General features: G+C 35.1%; 3 protein-coding genes and 1 long non-coding RNA gene across 5 annotated transcripts; 2 read left to right on the top strand and 2 right to left on the bottom strand.

Moving 5' to 3' along the window:
- Positions 1-1,627: 1,627 nt before the first annotated feature.
- LOC106128978 (signal recognition particle subunit SRP54) lies at positions 1,628-5,683 on the bottom strand. The gene is made up of 7 exons (XM_013327385.2): positions 5,364-5,683; positions 5,104-5,280; positions 4,004-4,233; positions 3,670-3,820; positions 2,733-2,881; positions 2,247-2,508; positions 1,628-2,167 (listed from the first exon to the last, which is right to left on the bottom strand). The coding sequence occupies exons 1-7, from the start codon at positions 5,439-5,441 to the stop codon at positions 1,709-1,711; spliced, it is 1,506 nt and encodes a 501-aa protein (XP_013182839.1). The 5' UTR covers positions 5,442-5,683; the 3' UTR covers positions 1,628-1,708.
- A 214-nt stretch (positions 5,684-5,897) lies between these two features.
- LOC106130479 (26S proteasome regulatory subunit 4) lies at positions 5,898-10,619 on the top strand. Its single transcript, XM_013329331.2, has 9 exons — positions 5,898-6,045; positions 6,136-6,423; positions 6,521-6,691; positions 7,637-7,765; positions 8,298-8,483; positions 8,693-8,793; positions 9,240-9,336; positions 9,470-9,679; positions 10,319-10,619. The coding sequence occupies exons 1-9, from the start codon at positions 6,043-6,045 to the stop codon at positions 10,451-10,453; spliced, it is 1,320 nt and encodes a 439-aa protein (XP_013184785.1). The 5' UTR covers positions 5,898-6,042; the 3' UTR covers positions 10,454-10,619.
- On the bottom strand, positions 8,217-11,754 carry LOC132902791 (uncharacterized). Its single transcript, XR_009657241.1, has 2 exons — positions 11,679-11,754; positions 8,217-9,075 (listed from the first exon to the last, which is right to left on the bottom strand). It is a non-coding gene; the product is annotated as an uncharacterized LOC132902791 (long non-coding RNA).
- On the top strand, positions 11,258-18,348 carry LOC106130448 (presenilin homolog). 2 transcript variants are annotated; one of them, XM_013329304.2, is made up of 9 exons: positions 11,258-11,630; positions 12,110-12,327; positions 12,401-12,610; positions 12,917-13,137; positions 13,397-13,495; positions 14,404-14,457; positions 15,287-15,484; positions 16,166-16,278; positions 16,482-18,348. In XM_013329304.2, exons 1-9 carry the CDS (start codon positions 11,484-11,486, stop codon positions 16,635-16,637), a joined length of 1,416 nt encoding a protein of 471 aa, XP_013184758.1. In that variant the 5' UTR covers positions 11,258-11,483; the 3' UTR covers positions 16,638-18,348. The 2 variants fall into 2 exon arrangements, with proteins under 2 accessions (XP_013184758.1, XP_013184752.1); XM_013329298.2 differs by having other exon boundaries at positions 14,404-14,496.
- Positions 18,349-19,518: the final 1,170 nt, after the last annotated feature.

Raw genomic sequence — 19,518 nt, 5'->3', positions numbered from 1 at the left:
TTTTATTACTTCTCGCTTACCTTACCTTTTATGTATTACTTTTAATGAAATTATATAGTCCAGTTATCACATTTTTATGTAAAATATGAAATAAAGTTAAATATTACTTAGTTTTGGAAAAAAAAAATATAAATAGCTGACGTGGTTACAAAATTGTGTCCGTGTGACGATTTATAAAAATGCATAAAACAAAAATCATAGTATCTAAATTAATTTTATAAAAAAAGGGTTTGTTTCCTTAGTAATTTCGAAAAATAACGTCAATTTATTGTCGGTTGTACCAGAATTGATGATTATATTATAAGATATTTTTAGAATTATTGGATATTACTTTAACATTACTTACCCTAAATATTTAAGGATAGTCAACATATTAACAGGAAAAAATTCTTTATGTACTTGAGGACAGTGACAAAACTGACTGTCACATCATTCTTAGGGCATAAATGACCAAAAAATTCAAAATGTTTTAAATATTTATATAAGATAAATTAAGTTACACAATTTTTTTTATTATAAATAATCAACTTTTCATTATAAACCTTTAATAAAACAAATGTACGAAAAATGCCCAACATTTCACTTTTAGACTACCAAAAGTTATGACTATATATCGTTGGTGGAACTCAGAATAGTTCCGTCGTGGGTGTTCTTCTCTTACCACAGTTCCTTCTACTGGTCGGCCAAAAACAGCAGTACAGTAACACAAGAAAATACAAATGCCGTTCGCCAACTAATAATTAAAGATAGACATACTAATTGTAACATCCGTGAAGATTCGCGCTTCTATCAGCATTAGTATAACGCCCGTTGAAACTATTTTACACTAAGAACCCCAAGGTGCTCACATCGTTTGACCGAAGAACAGAACCCACACCAACTAACACGGCTCGTGTAAGTTGGTGTGGGTCTACTCTACGATGGTTCAACGGAGGGAGCTCAAATTCTGTGTATTAGTACCTATACCTCTAGGTTTGGAGAGATATACTAATTAAGCAGAGCACTCAGTAAAATAAAAGATATTTTATTTTAAGTTACATATAGGATGAGAGGCAGAGACATGACATGAATGTTAAAAACAAAATCTATCAAAAAATAGAATCAAATCAAAGATGAAATTAGAAGAAAAAAAAACTCTAAAACTTTAAAGATCTTCAACAATCGGTTGTTTGGGTCTTCGAAAATGAGGTATCAAAAAAATGGTCGCTTTTGTATCGAAATCTGGATACGGGGCTCCTCCGTGGATTCCTTTACAGGAACAAATCACGATTACTGCAGATTGGTACCTACACAACAGTTTGTTTGTCGGAAGTCATAAAAGAACTATGAGTACTTACATCAATATCCGAACCGTCATATAATCAATCAGTTACCTATGTTACATGGTCAACAGTTTCAAGTGTGGATAGAGAAAACTATCTATACTCTGTCTACGGTTTCAAGGCTCACAAGAGGCAGGCGACACTTACAAATCTGCCGTTGACTGTTTTCACTTCAGACTGGAATAATGGAATTACTTTTAAAACAACTGGTTGAATCGAATGCAAAAATTCATCAATTGCCAGGACGAATACTTTGAAAAACAATTGATTTCGTATGCGAAAAACAAAGAAATGAAAAAGCAAAGTGCATTGTATTCCTTTATTGATCAAATTTAATACAGATAAAAGATATAAGTAAAAAGGCTAAGAAACAAAATGAACTACTGTCATTTACCACCCATTAAACTACTCATTCCGCTAGATCCTTGTTGCAACTGCTTCATCATGTTATGCAATCCAGACATGCCGCCCATCTGCTGCAAAATACGAGGGTCCATCATCTTAGCCATTTGTTGATTGAGTTTAGCCATTTGAGTTTGGTTAACATTCTTCGCCATGTCGCCGCCTTTGAAAAGTCCTTTGATGCCACCCATCTTTTTGACAACGGCGGCAAATTTAGTGTATTGAGCAATAAGGTCCTTAACATCTCTTTCCGTAACGCCCGCGCCTTGTGCGACTCGAGTTATTCTGGTGGGTTGCTTGGTAAATAATTTTGCGCCATCGCGGTGGTCTAACTCTCCTTCATTCATAGAGTCCATAATGGTCATAAGACGCTTCAATCTCGCCATTGATTCCTGTTCACTACCTTTGGACATAAGATCTTGAGAGAACCCTGGAATCATTCCCTGTAAAATAAATTCAAATTTAGTGAAAGATTTTACTTCAAATTAATGCATTTAGTGTCGGTATTTAAATAGGACTCACCATAATTTGGGAAAATGGACCCATTTTCATAATATTCTGGAATTGTTCATACATAGCTCTGAGAGTGAATTGTCCATGCTTTAATTTTTCTAAGAGTTCATCATTGTCATCCAATTTGAGTTCATTAACTTTATCCAAAAGACCTTCGATGTCTCCCATGCCAAGGAGTTTGTTTATGAAAGGCTTTGTTTTGAATGGTTCCAGGTCATCAATATGTTCTCCAGTGCCTATGAAGATGATGGGACTCTGGGTAGCAGCAACACTGCAGAGAAATATTTGTAATGTATGTTTTATTAACAAATTAATCGTCAGAAAACATAGATGACTGATAAATACAAGAAAGCATTTACCACAGGTTCTACATATTTATAAAGAAATCTCTTCCAGCAGACTAGATATGAAAATTTGATATTTCTTTAAAAATAATTTATAAATTTTACATGCCACATACAAATAATACAACTGCTCAAATTATTTAAGACTTACGCTGACAAGGCACCACCACCCTTCGCATGTCCGTCCAATTTTGTAATAATTACAGATCCAATGTCTACTTTGTCTTTGAAGGCTCTGGCTTGGGCTTCACAAGCTTGACCTATTGTGGCATCCATCACGAAGATAATGTTGTCTGGTTTCTGTAAAGAAACATGAAGAACTTAGTTTAAAAAATGCCATGTGGTTATCTTCACTTTAGAATAGTCCACTCCATATGTCTCCCATAGATGTTGTCAAAGGCGACTAAGGGAATGGCTTATAATCTTATGATTCTTCTATTAGGTGGTGGAGTAGTAACCTGCTTCTATTTCAATTTCATACATACATATAATTACATCTATATCACTTGCAGGGTAGACAGAGCAAACAGTCTTGAAAAGAGTGACAGACCATATTCATCTATGATGCTAATGATGGAATTGAAATACAAACAGTGATATGTTGCCCATTGCCTACAAGAAGAATACCATATTTTTAGCCATTTCATATATTGTCTAATGTTGAAATATGCTTATTATTTTACTACAAACTGATTACATTTTTAGCTCAACATGACCTTTCAGTATTTATATGACTTAGCACCTGTATGGCTTATTGATGGAATTGAATTTGAATTTCATCATTAAGCCATACAAGGCAGGTGTCTTTCCAGTCTTTTTTAAACTCAGTCTAGGTAGACAGAGTTTAGACACACAAGGAATATAATGTAGACATGATTGATAAGCATGTATGTAAAATTCTACTAACTTAGATCCAAAATTTTTTTCTTGTATAAGATCATCAAGAAACCTATTATTATAAAACTAATGGCACTTAATTATTAACATATAAAAAAAATCCAAAAGTGGATTGTTGCCTAAATAATTAAAATCCACTTTTTTCCCATAATAATCAAAATAGAGACTTGCAAAATTAGCAAGAGACTTACAATGGCATTAGCAACTGCCAACATTTCCTCGAACAAAGACTCCTCTTGTTTGTGCCGACCGCTCGTGTCCACTATGATCATCTCAAAACCTTCCTTTTTGAACATCTCAACACCAGTTGTTGCTATCACTACAGGGTCAACTTCTGTGTAACTGAAATAGAACATTTGAAATAAGAATAGAGGATCTTTTACCCACTAGTAAGTAATAAACAAACATATTGTGACAATTTATTAATGATATCAAAATATTTAAATTTCTGTAATTACGAATAGTACATATATTTTTTAATAAAAAGTCCTTTTACCATATTTGATGTAAATAAGTGTGACTAACCTTCCATAAAAAGGTATTCTAGCCTTGGTACAGTTCTGCTTGACCTGATCATAAGCTCCAGCTCTGAATGTGTCTGCACACACTAAACATGATTTCCAATTCTTCCTCAAGTAATGATAGGCAAGCTTTGTGCATGTAGTAGTTTTTCCAGACCCTTGCAGTCCAACAAACATAATGACATTTGGCTTGCCTTTGATTGGCTGGTAAGGTTTTACTCCGGGATCAACAAGCTGAAATACGGGAGACATTTTTCTCAACTGTATGTCGCTCAATTAGTGTGGATAATCAATGCTGTACTGTATTCAAATTTTTATATTTAATTTTATATAGTTTCACATGATCAAAAGTGGCGGTTATACACAATGATGTTGTAAAGTAAATATCAGCTGCACCCTGGGGCTTGGCTCACATGGGGAATCCAGCATTTTTTTTTTCTTTTTATATATATACTATGCTAATTATAATTACACAGATTGAGTGAAGCTTGAAGTAAGTTTGACACTTGTGTTACAAGATACTAACTAAACGCTACATTATTTTATAATAAATACTTATGTAGATAAACATCCAAAACCCAGACTAATCAGAAAAAGTTATTTTCTCATCATGCCCTGGCCGGGATTCAAACCCAGGTCCTCCGGTGTCACAGACAAGCATACTACCGCTGCGCCACTGAGGCCACCTAAGCATAAGAAAATAATTAATAATGCTCAATTGGCCATTTCATAATGGTGTGTTAATACCTACACATATGTATCAGAGTGAGAGTTGAAAAGAGTATGTTTAAATGGTTTGGACATGTGAAGAGAATGCAGAGAACAGACTAAAAAGAGGAATTTATAAGGCAGTGCTGACTGTACAAGTGGGATAGGGCCCGCCTTGTTGAACTTTCAAGGACCTAAGTTTGAATGCCTTGAAAAAGGGAGATGTCAAAAGTATCTACTAAAGTTATATTCTAACTGTGTAGTAAATTTCATTAAAATCCTTTTATAAAGATTTTTTTTTGTGAAAGTGGAACAAAAACACCTTACATTACCATTTTCCTTACCAACTGTCGCATTTATAATATAAGTAGGATAAGCCCAAGCAGAATAACTTACTTTGACAAGTTCCTTGAATACAGCTGACTGTATCATCCTTCTTTTATTAAGCCCCCCAGCCATTTCGTCGAAGTCAATGACGGCACGTACATTTTCACGAAGGTTTTTCACTAATCGGATATTAACGTCAGCTTCCAATAAAGCAGCACAGATTTGTTTCAGCATAGAATTCAAAACCTGAAAGAGGAGTATATAAGTTGATGATACAGTTAATAGTCAAGTCAATAATAATTAAGGTTATATTCGATGTTGTCACTTACTTCTTCATTAATGATAGTAGCCCTGCTAAGGGACTGCAAAGCAGTTGTTATTTTACGACCCAAATCTGCTAAAACCATCTTGACTATTTATTTCACTTTTATTTACAACTACCACTTATCTTACGTTATATCAATTGGTTAGTTTCGCAAATAACACGATTTTGTGACATTTTAGATCATACAAATAATGATTAATCCTCGTCCCTGATAGAAAATACAGAAATAAATATTTTCAGCAAACCATGCAAGAAAGAATCATTGAATCGTAAATTGTCAATTTGACAGGAGTGGTACACGACAGCGACGTCAGCAAAGCAAAAGACTTTTTTCCCACTTCAAATGTCAAGTTCTACCAACTTAACAACTTATATTTTGTAATATTTTGATAAATAAACCTGTTGTGCTTTTACTAAAAGCTTTTACGTGGCCATCTTAGATACGCTAGTCAAATAAATGAGATCGAGACTTAACAACGTCTCAACCATAGACCTAAATAGATTAATCAATGATTTAGGTTTTCTACCATTTTCTACTTTATTGTTTTTTTGACAGTTTTGTAGATTTGGCTTGGCAACACTGACTGTTAGTTAGTGAACAAAAAATAATTCGCTGTGTAATCGTCAGTGACATGATTTTGTGTTTTTACTACAAAATATCTTTTAAAGAATAATTAACTGAAATGGTAATTCTATTCACTAAGTTTTTATTAATTACATTGATTTAAATTTCCATCGTATTTTAACTTGAATTATATGCTGATTGCTGATTTTAGGGCCAGAATCAATCTGGAGGTGGTAGCGGCGGCGACAAAAAAGATGACAAGGATAAAAAGAAGAAATATGAACCTCCAATTCCTACTAGAGTGGGCAAGAAAAAGCGCAAAGCAAAGGGACCTGATGCAGCCCTGAAATTGCCCCAAGTCACCCCTCATACAAGATGTCGTCTAAAGTTATTGAAATTAGAAAGAATAAAGGATTATCTGTTGATGGAAGAAGAATTTATCCGTAATCAAGAAAGACTAAAGCCCCAAGAAGAAAAGATAGAAGAAGAAAGGTCGAAGGTATGTGACTAGGGCCTTTGCTGTTTACTAACAATATTTTTACATTACTGTATTTTGACATACGTACCTATTAATACTAATTATTTTTCACTTTCAGGTTGATGACCTAAGAGGAACACCAATGTCTGTGGGTAATCTTGAGGAGATTATTGATGATAACCACGCCATTGTGTCTACTTCCGTAGGAAGTGAACATTATGTGAGCATCTTGTCTTTTGTGGATAAAGACCAACTGGAGCCAGGCTGCTCTGTCCTTCTTAATCATAAGGTAATGACAGCATTTATTGTATTTGTAAAAAAGAGTATGAACCAATATATTATAATCAAAACACTTTTTTAGTTTAGGTATTTATAATCTATATCTTTTTTTTTTTTGGGATGATGCCCAAAATCCGAGTCTGTATTGATGAGTAGAATGTATGTTTTACATTCTTTTTTACTGTACATTTTTAATGTGGTTGATGTAAATATGCCTGATGGTAAGCAAAGCAGGATGGAGTCTAATGTGCATGTTAGGTACATACTGACCTCTGTGACCCCGTTAAAGGGGAACTTGAATTATGTTATTCTAGTTGGTAAAAGCACTTACCCAGTTACCTTTGTTTTTAAAATGAATAATTTTATAAAAAACAAATATAATTTTTTTAGTATTACTACTTATGACTTTACTACTTATGACTTTACTACTTATGATTTTTTGCGGACGGTACTTGTCTGGCAATATAGACACAGGCAGTTCATTCCACACCTTAGCAACTCAAAACAAAGAGGAACTTTTAAAGCATATAGTTCCACTAGTTGGTATTTCAACATCAAAAGAGTGAAAACTATCCGCCCCTCGTAGCACTACTTAGCATGCTCTCCAAAATGGATCATATAAATCACAACACAATATTATTTCAATTATTCTTTTAAAGGTTAAAAAAAGGTTTAAGGTTTCAAAGGTTTACAAGACAAATATTTAAAATTTGATGGCCTAATTATATATTTATATATTAAATATCAAATCTTTTTTTTTTTCCTTCTTTTTTGTTGTAATAAATGGATTAGGTGCTAAGATTAAGGATACACATTATATAAATGTTTTCTGGAGGTGGGCGTTGAGATCTGCGACACAGTTTCATAACTTCTGCAGATGTCATCGTTATCCTATGTTACTTAAATTGTACTTGTTTTTGTTTCCAAATAAAATATTTTTCATTTCTTTCACCAGGTTCATGCTGTGGTGGGTGTGTTAGGTGATGACACGGACCCCATGGTGTCTGTAATGAAGCTAGAGAAAGCTCCACAAGAGACTTATGCTGATATTGGTGGACTAGATACTCAGATTCAGGAAATAAAGGTAGTTGTGGCTGACGAAATTAATCATCCATGATTTAGATTTATGAAATGTATATTTGTCAAAATGGTACATTGTAGTTTGTTTGGCTGCTTCTTCAACACATACGCTTTGGAAGCAGTAGTAGATATAATTAGATTGAAGTTATATGATGTCAATAATTGATACCTTGTATCCAATTTTGAATATAGAACTTCGTTATAAATTAATGGTCAAGGTATAGTTCATTATTCTACTTCTGTTTTTGATGTTATGTTGTAGACTTGGTTGCACCCTCTGGAGAGGCAAGACCACATTCCTGAATTTTGTAGGTTGTTACATTAATCTTAACCAATATGGAACATTTCACATCCAGTGACCTAAATGTATAGGTAATTTTCCCTGCCATTCAACCAAAAGAGTTGGCCACAATAAGATTTCTGCATAACTGTTCTTTTTTTTGTTGATCACCGAAACAGTTTATCAACCATAATGCTCTAATTTGTGTTTCCAAATATGTACTTACTTGTCTTGAAACCTGTTTGATATTTTAAAGGAATCAGTGGAATTGCCACTGACCCATCCTGAATACTACGAAGAGATGGGCATCAAGCCACCCAAGGGTGTCATTCTGTATGGACCTCCTGGAACAGGCAAGACCCTGCTGGCCAAGGCCGTTGCCAATCAGACTTCTGCCACATTCTTGCGTGTTGTGGGGTCTGAGCTTATTCAGAAATATTTGGTAAGCACCTTTTAGGGACTGTTGTTGTTTTGTTTAATAATTTTTATATCTCTAATTATAAGATATAGGAACTTGGATATATGTAGTTAAAAATTTGATACTTATGATGGTTTAAGAACTTCAGAGCTGTGCACATACATCACATAATATAGTTATCGAAACGATATGAAATGATCTGACCAGATTATGTCATTTTTCATTTTCGACAGGGTGATGGACCAAAGTTAGTCCGTGAGTTATTCCGGGTAGCTGAAGAACATGCGCCATCTATTGTTTTCATTGATGAAATAGATGCCGTAGGTACTAAACGGTAAGTGAGACACAAACTATATCAAACATTTTTCTACGAGTATCATCATAGTAGTTACAATGAAATCAACTGCTGAATGGAAGCATCCTTGTCTTCATCAGCCACTATTTCAATCTCAATTCAATCAGGCCATATAGCTGAACATGGTCTTTCATTCTTACCAAGACTGTTAACTTAGTCTACCCCACGTGGGCGTAGAGATGTCACCACAAGGGGATTAACAATAGTGCTGTGAAGTCATAATTCTATGACACCCAGGGGACATATGCAGGGCCGCAATTCCTGTGAACGTAAACAACTTGGTCTCTCAGTCTCGTATGAAAAATATATAAATGTCAACCATAAAAATCGGAATAATAAAGTATTTATTCTGTTTTCTACGGTGCCATCAATTATGTTTTTAGTTGTGTAAATGCAGAATTTTGAAACATTGTTTTTTTTTACAGGTATGATTCCAATTCTGGAGGAGAGCGGGAAATACAAAGAACTATGTTGGAGCTCCTCAATCAATTGGATGGCTTTGACTCTCGTGGTGATGTCAAAGTAAGTTTGAAGAATTTGAAACAATTGTGAAAATATTTACTTTGACTTTAATAGCTTTGAGCATAATAAGAATGTTCAATAGTTGTGTTCGAACCAAGATCAATTGAAAAAACTTGTTCATTTTAACTTGCAGGTTATTATGGCAACCAATCGTATCGAAACCCTAGACCCGGCTCTGATCCGCCCTGGCCGAATCGACCGCAAGATAGAGTTCCCGCTGCCTGATGAGAAGACCAAGAGGCGGATCTTCACCATTCACACATCAAGAATGACGCTGGCTGACGATGTCAACTTATCAGAACTGATCATGTCTAAAGATGATCTATCTGGTGCTGATATAAAGGTGATTATAAACTTTGTAGATAAATTAAAAACAATAATATAACATTCTTCTTCCTCCTGGTTTTACTCACGGTTACATCCTCATCTCAGTTGACCCATCTATGGATTTTTACTATGCTTTTTTACGTCATACATGGGAAAACATAGAGTGCCTACTTTTTGTGCCAGGAACCACACTGCACAAGTTCCATAAGCACTATTTAGCTTTTATTTTCTTTTTATATGAGATCCTGCCGTGCAGTGTGGTTCCCGGCCAATAAAAAACAAGATTAGGTCCACTCCATATCACTCCCATGGATTTCGTAAAAGGTGACTAAGGGATAGGCTTATAAACTTGGGATTCATCTTTTAGGCGATGACCTAGCAGCCTGTCACTATTTGAAGCTCAATTCTATCATCAAGCCAAAAAGCCAAGTTGGTTCTGACCTTGCATATGTTATTTTGAGTAGATACTATTTTCATGAAGAGAGTTATGAATGTGTTGAAGCAAAAGAGTGCAGGGATTGTGGAAATTGGAAAGACCCTTACCCCTCCAGGAAAGAGTCGTGTACAATAATACAAGCATGCATACATTTTACTGTTATCTATTATAGCATGTGTACTATAAATTATGATTTTGTAATGTTATCATTATTTTTAGGCCATTTGCACCGAAGCTGGTTTAATGGCTCTACGTGAGCGGCGCATGAAAGTCACTAATGAAGACTTCAAAAAATCCAAGGAGAGTGTTCTCTATAGAAAAAAGGAGGGAACACCTGAAGGATTATATCTTTAAAAATTGTATTGTCACTTTTTCAATTTAATTTGAAATATATTTCTCTTATGAAATATTTAGACTCATAGGTCTGGATTCTGGCTATAGAAAAGTAGAGATATATTTCAAAAAGCAAGTATGTAACAAATCTTTTATTATAATTAAAGATAATCCACTACCTATATAACGGAAGTTTTTTCTTTGACCTATCTAAATAATATTTCATCGGCCATAAAAGCTGCCAGCTCTCAAACCTTCAGTTGTTTGAATGAGGCTTTAACAACAAAGAGATATCTTTTTTGTTCTTTTTTTTTAATCTTTATTTAAATAAAGGACTTTTGTCTTAAAGATATGTCAGTCCCTTTTTTTGTTCTTGGTTGTTTTAGTTTATAATTACTTCGCAAGTGTGAGAACATAGATATGCTCATAGACGGTATCAATTTTTTTATTAGAAGTAGATTTATTTTCCAAATAGGATACATGTTATTACCTTATGAAGTCTACAGAATTTATAATTAAATATGAAGCAGTGACTATTGGCCCGAATCCTTAAAGAACTCTAGCCCATTTAAATAAAGAACAACGCTAAAAAGACGCCGTTTTATGGAACCCTAAACACACGCAGTACTTTTGAAGAATTGTCTTATTTGTTTCTGAAGAAGAAGCTCACTTTGCGCTCATGTTAAAAAAAAATCAGTCATTATTCACTGTCATTGTCATAGTTGTCACGCAGTTTGACGTTATATATGGCAAAATTAAAAAGTCGACACCATCACGAGTGAAAAAATAAAGTTTGTTTCATTTATTGTCAGTGTGTGAGAAAGGTATAAAATATAAGCGCTGTTGCTTTTTGATTCGTTAGGTTAATAAGATTACTTTTGTCATTGCTTGGCTTGTTTCTTCTTGAATATTGTGTTTGTGTGTCAATTCTGGCAAATCGCAAAAAAGATAGCCTCATAGAATTTGGCCAAGCCTCATATATCTAATTACAATTATCTAACGGTGTAAATAAATTAAGATTTGACAAAATGTTAGTTCATAAGATTAATGAATGAATGACTCTAGCAGTGATACCGAAGCTACTGAGCATACCGCACTAATGGACGGGCATATAGCAGAAGCTCGGCCGGACAGAGAGATAGCAGAAAGGATAGCCAGAAAAAGAAAAACCAAATCCGAAACACAGCGGACCTATGGCGTAAGTAACACACAAAATGCGCCTCATAACTCTTTAAAAACTAATTACCTGTGCCTCCCTTATTTTGCATCGAAACATAACTACATGGTGACTAATACGGAGTCCTGCACTTGGTACACCTATTATCTTATCTATACAACAAATTTAAAATTATATATACTAACAGTATGTATTTGTGTGCTTCAAATACAATATAGGTACTTATGGATAACATGGTTTACTTATTTCATCTAGTTTATTAAGAAGTAGCTTCTATTATTCAAACCGGATTTTATGAATGAAGTTTATATTGATATTCATGCAATTATATAATTCAAAGCAACCAACTTTGCTAAATGGGAAGCTACTATTAATAACACTGTTTTTGTATGTTGACAATTTAATGGAAGCTATTTTTATCCATACCATACAAAGAAAATGTTATGTACTAACTACAATTAAGCTTTTTAGTTCTTATGTACTTAATTTTATATTTTCAGAGTGTGGAACAAACTGAAGGGGCAGGAAGCAGTGCTGGTGGTTCAGGATCAAACCCAGCTCCTCCAGTCCAGAATGTGGAGCCTCAAATGGAAGAGTTGGAACTCAAATATGGGGCCAGACATGTCATCAAACTATTTGTGCCTGTTACATTGTGCATGCTTGTAGTGGTAGCTACCATATCGTCAATCAACTTCTATTCAGTGAAAGATGTGTATCTGTAAGTATTTTAAACTATACCAATAACTTTGTTTTTACTTGTAATGTGTAAATGATGAAACACTTTTTTTCAGCGCTTACACACCTTTTCACGAGGAGAGTCCATACGCTGTGACAAAAGTGTGGAATGCTCTCGCCAACTCAATGATCCTGCTCTGCGTGATAGCTCTCATGACTGTGCTGTTGATAGTGCTTTATAAGAAACGGTGTTATAAAATCATACATGGGTGGCTGATACTATCTTCACTCATGTTGTTGTTTTTATTCTCATACCTATATATAGAGTAAGTAATAAACATACAATCAATATTTGACATAGTTAGGATTCTCACTGAAAGATTGAAAAAAAAAACAAATGAGATATACCTACAGTAATGTGCAACATGTAATATTATTATTTTTTTATTTATTGTGTAATTCTTTAACAGATTTAATACAATACTGATTTACATGAGACTTACTTTGTCTGGTACCAACTGCTGCAGTTACAAGGTTTTTTAAAATTTAAGACAAACTGCCCAACTAAGTTATATAAATTCTTTCTTGATAGTCTAGATATGGTCTAGTTTAAAGTGCAATTTATTTCACAGAGAAGCTCTGAGAGCCTACAACATACCGATGGACTATATTACACTATTATTTGTGATGTGGAACTTTGGAGTGATGGGCATGATTGTTATACACTGGAAGGGCCCACTGAGACTCCAACAAGCGTACCTGATCTTCATCGCCGCGTTAATGGCGCTTGTCTTTATAAAGTACTTGCCTGAGTGGACAACGTGGGCTGTACTTGCAGTCATCTCTATTTGGGGTAAGTGCTATGAGATTATATAAATTATTTTTTTATTCTCTTGTCTTTTGTTGTAATGACTATGCCAGTGTCATGGGGAACTTTGAAGCTTATTGGACCTAAGCCCTGTAGCATTGAGGGGGAGGACACATCTGAGAAAATATGATGAAGACACAAAGGAGAGATATTTAGGGCTCGCTATTTCCTGTTGTATGTAAAGGTATGTTCCTATTTTTTTACACTAGACTATGAATAACTTAAAACTTAATTCCTTTTTCAGATTTAGTTGCTGTTTTGACACCAAAAGGACCATTAAGAATACTAGTTGAAACAGCGCAAGAAAGAAATGAACCCATATTCCCTGCTCTTATTTACTCATGTAAGTTTAATTCTTTTAAGCTCGTGTAAATATTGTGTGTAAAACATCTTTAGTGATTCCCTTCTCTCTTAACTTGGAATGGAGTTGCCACAAGAAAGCAGTAGAATTCTTACCCTTGCTTATGGGTCAGACACCATATCACTTGTTTACCAGCACTTAGATATTCAGAATAGATCACTAGAGGATAAGTCTGGGTATCACACGATGTTACGGATCATACACGATAGTGTACATTGAATTTTAGAAACTTCATGGGACGAGAAGCACTTGGCAGACACTATTTTTGTTCATTGCTACCAGACCAGCATGGAAGCCTGCACTAGATATGTCTTTATGATGTCTAATGGAAAGGAAAGAGTGGTACTACTCTAAAATGCTGGAAACCACACGGCATTACACTTGTTAAAGTTTAGCTAGTCTTAAGTCTCACATTAATCTTGAAAATTCTTCCTAGATAATGTTTGCCTAGTTGTAATGGCTACCAGTTAAAATCTATCCTTTAATTCTAGGGATTAGGGTATACTTACAGACATACTTTTCATTATAAGTCTTCTTCTTTTAAGACCATGATCCTGGATTAGGTGGAGCCAGGTTTTTACACGAATCGACTCCTGTCTGATCTCTGCAAACTTTGTAGGGGAACCTAACTCATATTGGAGCATTGTTACACATTCAGTTGCCTGAACGTGCAGGTTTCCTCGCTGTGTTATACTTGACCGTAACAGCATTGTAAGAACTCAAAATAATGTAAGTTCATAACTCTAAACTTATCAAGTCATTGGAATTTGAATTTGAATATGTGCTTTCCTTGCATAACTAGAATTTTTAAATCGGACACCTTATCGATTCGGCCACCTACCTACTCTAAATGATGTTGTTATCTGAATATGTACAATTTGTTTGTGCAGCGACGGTGATGTACTGCCTGGTGGCGACGGCGCCGAGCTCGCGGCCGCGCGAAGGTGAGCAGCGGCCGCGGGAACTGCGCCCGCTCAACCCGGGTCCGTTCGCTTTCTTTTTTTTTTTTTTTTTTTTTTTTTTTTTTTTTTTTTTTTACAAATTACACTGATTGAGTTAGCCTCGAAGTAAGTTCGAAACTTGTGTTACGAGATACTAACTCAACGATACTATATTTTATAATAAATACTTATATAGATAAACATCCAAGACCCAGGGCAATCAGAAAAAGTTCTTTTCTCATCATGCCCTGGCCGGGATTCGAACCCGGGACCTCCGGTGTCACAGACAAGCGTACTACCGCTGCGCCACAGAGGCTTTCTGTCTTCTTGCTTAGCTAACTTTAAAAAAAAATCCTTTACGACTTTTACTTACGAGACGTTATCGATTCTTTGCGATTTAATTTCTGTTTAAATTACTTGAATTATATAAGGAAAACTTGTTTATTGCATATTTTTTTTATATATAAACACGTTGTAAGTTTATGGTTTTTCCATGTAAACTATATTTTTTATTTATTTTTTACACATGTTACACCCTACACGTGACGAACTAGAAACTAGGTATTAAATACTTTTCAAAATGTTTAACTAATTTTATTGCACTCATGCAAAGCTGTGACAGTTTAACTAAGTAATATTATTTCAGTCTTCCGTTCTCTTGTCAAAAAAATATTAGTTAAAATGTATGTCAATGAGATAAATAGTTCTTTTGTGTAATAATAGAATTACGTTTAATTTATCAAACAATTTACTAATGTTTATATATTATTTCAACTTATAGCTAGCAACTTATAGTCAGCTAGACAATAACGCGAATTTAATAAACATTCAGGAGCGCGATCTACCGGCGACACGGCGGCGTCTCCGTCGCGGGGCTCCGGCGACGCGGCGGCGGGCTTCGACGCCGCGTGGGGCGCGCGCGGCGCGGGCCCGAGCTCGCCGCCGCGGCGCCTGCGCGTCGAGGCCAGCGCCGCCTCCTACACCACGCGGGTCGACCGGCCGCCGCCCCAGCCCGAACTGGACGAAGAGAGTGCGTACACGTACATACCTACTACTTATTCAGTGCAGAAGTTTGTTAGGTTTACTAACACATGGCAAAAGAGTTAAATTCTCCTTATTCTCCACTCTTACTCAAATTACTAAAATGAATTCATCTCATCTGGCTTTATTCCAATATCAATACATTTTTAGTGATCTTGACATGACATAGACACCCGTAAATTGACGTATGCACAGCGTGTTCGTTTACGGATATCATTACGGTACATTACCTTAGATTTTACACAGAGCAACTGTCATTTGTTCATTTGCGATCTTAACGCTAGATTATAACAAGCCTAAGTCTATTAATAGACACGGATAGATTTCTATATTTTCGAGCGGCTACGACTGGCACAAGAGCCTTATATTTCTAATTATATTTTCAGGTGTGCCGTGTGGTTCCCGGCACTATTACAAAATAGAATAGGACCACTCCATCTCTTTCCCATGGATGTCGTAAAAGGCGACTAAGGGATAGGCTTATAAACTTAGGATTCCTCTTTTAGGCGATGGGCTAGCAACCTGTCACTATTTGAATCTCGGTTCTATCATTAAGCCAAATAGCTGAACGTGGCCATTCAGTCTTTTCAAGACTGTTGGCTCTGTCTACCCCGCAAGGGATATAGACGTGATCATATGTATGTATGTATGTATGTATGTATATTTTCAGAGGGCGTGAAGCTCGGACTTGGCGACTTCATATTCTACAGCGTGCTGGTCGGCAAAGCCAGCTCGTACGGCGACTGGAACACCACGCTCGCCTGCTTTGTAGCTATACTAATTGTAAGTATCGACCCATACCATTATACCCATATCATTAAGATTTTAAGGGTCTACTGTCCTGTTTGCGATGATTTATAACTACCCAACGAATTTAGAATAAACTACCACGATAATAAATCTATTTTTTTTTTAAAGTTGTTTAATCAAGCTCCAGAAAAAGGTAAATGTTAGATTAATTATACTTTTATTTTTATAATTTGCAGGGGCTGTGCCTGACACTACTACTACTAGCTATATTGAAGAAAGCGTTGCCCGCGCTCCCGATTTCCATTACCTTTGGGCTGATCTTCTACTTCGCGACGCGGTCCGTCGTCAAGCCGTTTGCGGACGCGTTGGCCGCCGAGCAAGTGTTCATTTAGCTACCGCTCATGTCCCAACGCTGTCATTAGATAAATTTAAATTGAGACTCATTAGACAAACATTTATACAGATTGATTTATTCAGTGTAGATATCCTCAAGGGGTTAAATGTTATTCGGTTGTTAGATTTAAATATCGGTCACGTTAAAAAAACATATTGCAGCCAATATTTTAAATTGATCACGATCTTTAATTGATAAAAGATTTGATTAAGAATTTATTTATTTTAGTGTGCTAGGTTAAATTGTTTTTAATCTTGTTTGATGTTTAAAACATACCGCTGAATGATCGGCTTTATTTTGTTGTCTATGAAAGGTATCCTGTTAAACACGTGTAATATGACAAAAAAAACAGTATAAAGAAAGTGGAACTGAATACTTACTGTTTATTTATTCGTATAAACAGAGTAGACTTAAAGTAACTTTTTAATAAACGTTTGTTTATTAATGAACCAAATGAGAAAATTATCCAATCTGTTGATATCATTAAGTAGAGTGCTTACAATAGTCACTAAAACAAGCTCATGTTACAGTTCCAACATATTTGTAGATAATAAGAAAATAGATGTTTGTGAATAGGGTTACTATACAATGCAATAAGTTTGATAAACACCAATAGATAGTTTGTAGTGTACAATGAATTAACTAATTGTATACTTATTTTGTGACAAAGTTGGTTTTAATTGGAAATGGGACTGCTTCCATAACAAGAGGTCATGTTGTCACGCAATGTTGATCGATGACAAGGTGGTCGATTTATGAACGTTCAAGGCATATGTTTTATCTACCTTCTCTTTTTACATCTGTGGTAAACGTCAGAGAGACAGAGCGAAGATAAGACATTGCGTTGTCAACGTTTGCGAATCGAACCCCAGCTCTCTCCCGTCACTAAACCCAAGTGGTAAAAATAATATGTAGGTAGTATGGATGGTAAGTTTTTCACAAAAATCTAATTTGAACTGGTCGATGAGGGAGAAAGGTTATACAATGGAGGAGGAACATGAGACGATAATTCTTACTGAATTTAGCCCGGCTATTTTACTAGTCATGAATTTTGTTTTCTATTGTCAATAAAGATGTCCATGGGCCCATAAATAAATAAAAATAGATACATTCATATAGTCACGTCTATATTCCTTGCGGGGTACACAGAGCCAACAGTCTTGACTCCACGTTCAGCTTTTTGGCTTGATGATAGAATTGAGATTCAAATAGTGACAGGTTACTAGTTGCTAGAACATCGCCTAAAAGAATAATCTAATAAACAGATATTTGATTATAAATAGGTAAGCTTCTCAGCATCTAAACTGAATAAAGTCCATTGCTGGTCGTAGACTCCCAAGGATATCCAGAATTGAGCCTGAATAACCAGTCGAAAGCAGGTCGGCATCTTCACGTTTCAGGTGCTACTGGAAATACGAACCACACAGACGTTGAAATTGCTAATATTAAGTTTAATATCGTTATTTGTCAAAACTGTATAATTTTTTGATAATTATTTTCGTCGCCTCGTATTCCTACGTCATGGTTTGATCATATAAATGTTTGAGACCATTTGATAATATCTCACGCCGTTGAAAGTATTAATTTTGTTCATTACTGACATTCCATTAAGTACTAAACAATCGAACTTGTAATTTCGTCATTGAAAATGTTTCTTTAATACCTATGTTTTAATTTAAAGGAAATGAATAAATCATTTTGTAATAAAATTTTGATCTTTTTTACACATCCAGTTGCCCGAATGTGCAGGTTTCCTCACAAGGTTTTCCCTCGCCGTAAGAGCATCGGTTAGCACCAAAGCTAATGAGTACATGACTCAGTAAAGTGATTGCTAAATGATCGAGGTAGGATTTGAACCTGCTACCACGCGAAATTCAACAAGAGGTAAATTAAAAAAAAAATACTTATAAATACAAATATTGCTTTTTGTTTAATAAAAGAATTTTACAATATAATAATAAAGATCTTTTATGTTGTGTACTTTTAACATTTTACTACAAATAAACTATTACAATAGTCTAAGATCCGGCTGCAAAATCACTACGTTCATCGCGTAGTTAATCAAACTCACATTTTAACATACATTTATGAATAGGATAATACATAGATAATAGGGTGCCAGTCAATAAGTGGCCGCAAGTAATTTTAATTAAATTAATGTTAATTAATTTTCCAAAAAAAATTTCGTTCACTTGTTTTTTAAATAAAATATCATCCACATCATAGAAATGTACGTAAAGAATTCGAAAATCAATGGGTGCCGTTACACACTCGGCCGCAACTACGACGCAGCCAGGTGTAAACAGGTAATATTTTGGTCTATTTATACGTTCATGTCGTACACGCATGTTTTTTATATCAAATTAAAGCTAATTTTTTTTTAAATATGATGATATATCGCTGCCTGTGAATAAATGGCCGCAAATTAGGGTTGCTAGCTGTTAAAAACTCGAGGTATCCGAGATAAAGTGAAAGAGAGTTAGCGCGTAACGCCACTTGTTAGACAAGGATGGCGAGTACCAGCTGTGCGAGTATTTGAAGCCATTGCGCACGCGTATAGATAGGGTTCTCAACAGTGCAGCTAAATTATTTTTATATGCTAACCTTCTTTTTGAGCTCGTTACATTTTGAGTTTTACTACACAAAAAACACTTTTTCATTTTTCTAAAATGTTAATATTACTTTTATCAACGTAATAACACTTTCAAGTTCAATAAATAAATGATATCAACAACGTTGTGTATAACGAGCTCAAAAAGAAGGTTAGCATATAAGAATAATTTAGCTGCACTGTTGAGAACCCTATCTATACGCGTGCGCAATGGCTTCAAATACTCGCACAGCTGGTACTCGCCATCCTTGTCTAACAAGTGGCGTTA

This window comes from Amyelois transitella, chromosome 18 (assembly GCF_032362555.1).
Source record: "Amyelois transitella isolate CPQ chromosome 18, ilAmyTran1.1, whole genome shotgun sequence".
In the NCBI taxonomy this organism is placed as follows: Eukaryota; Metazoa; Arthropoda; class Insecta; order Lepidoptera; family Pyralidae; genus Amyelois; species Amyelois transitella.
This window is presented reverse-complemented; position numbering and strand designations above follow the sequence as displayed.

Excerpts from the sequence above, each read along its gene's own strand:
- LOC106130479 (XM_013329331.2), top strand. Across the intron at positions 7,766-8,297 it reads CTCAGATTCAGGAAATAAAG|GAATCAGTGGAATTGCCACT; the intron begins GTAGTTGTGGCT and ends GATATTTTAAAG. Across the intron at positions 9,337-9,469 it reads ACTCTCGTGGTGATGTCAAA|GTTATTATGGCAACCAATCG; the intron begins GTAAGTTTGAAG and ends TTTAACTTGCAG.
- LOC106130448 (XM_013329298.2), top strand. The coding sequence starts at position 11,484 with ATGAATGACTCTAGCAGTGATACCGAAGCTACTGAGCATACCGCACTA. Across the intron at positions 15,485-16,165 it reads GCCCGAACTGGACGAAGAGA|AGGGCGTGAAGCTCGGACTT; the intron begins GTGCGTACACGT and ends GTATATTTTCAG. Across the intron at positions 16,279-16,481 it reads GCTTTGTAGCTATACTAATT|GGGCTGTGCCTGACACTACT; the intron begins GTAAGTATCGAC and ends TATAATTTGCAG.
- LOC106128978 (XM_013327385.2), bottom strand. The coding sequence starts at position 5,441 with ATGGTTTTAGCAGATTTGGGTCGTAAAATAACAACTGCTTTGCAGTCC. Across the intron at positions 5,281-5,363 it reads CTACTATCATTAATGAAGAA|GTTTTGAATTCTATGCTGAA; the intron begins GTAAGTGACAAC and ends CTCCTCTTTCAG. Across the intron at positions 2,509-2,732 it reads GGTGGTGGTGCCTTGTCAGC|TGTTGCTGCTACCCAGAGTC; the intron begins GTAAGTCTTAAA and ends ATTTCTCTGCAG.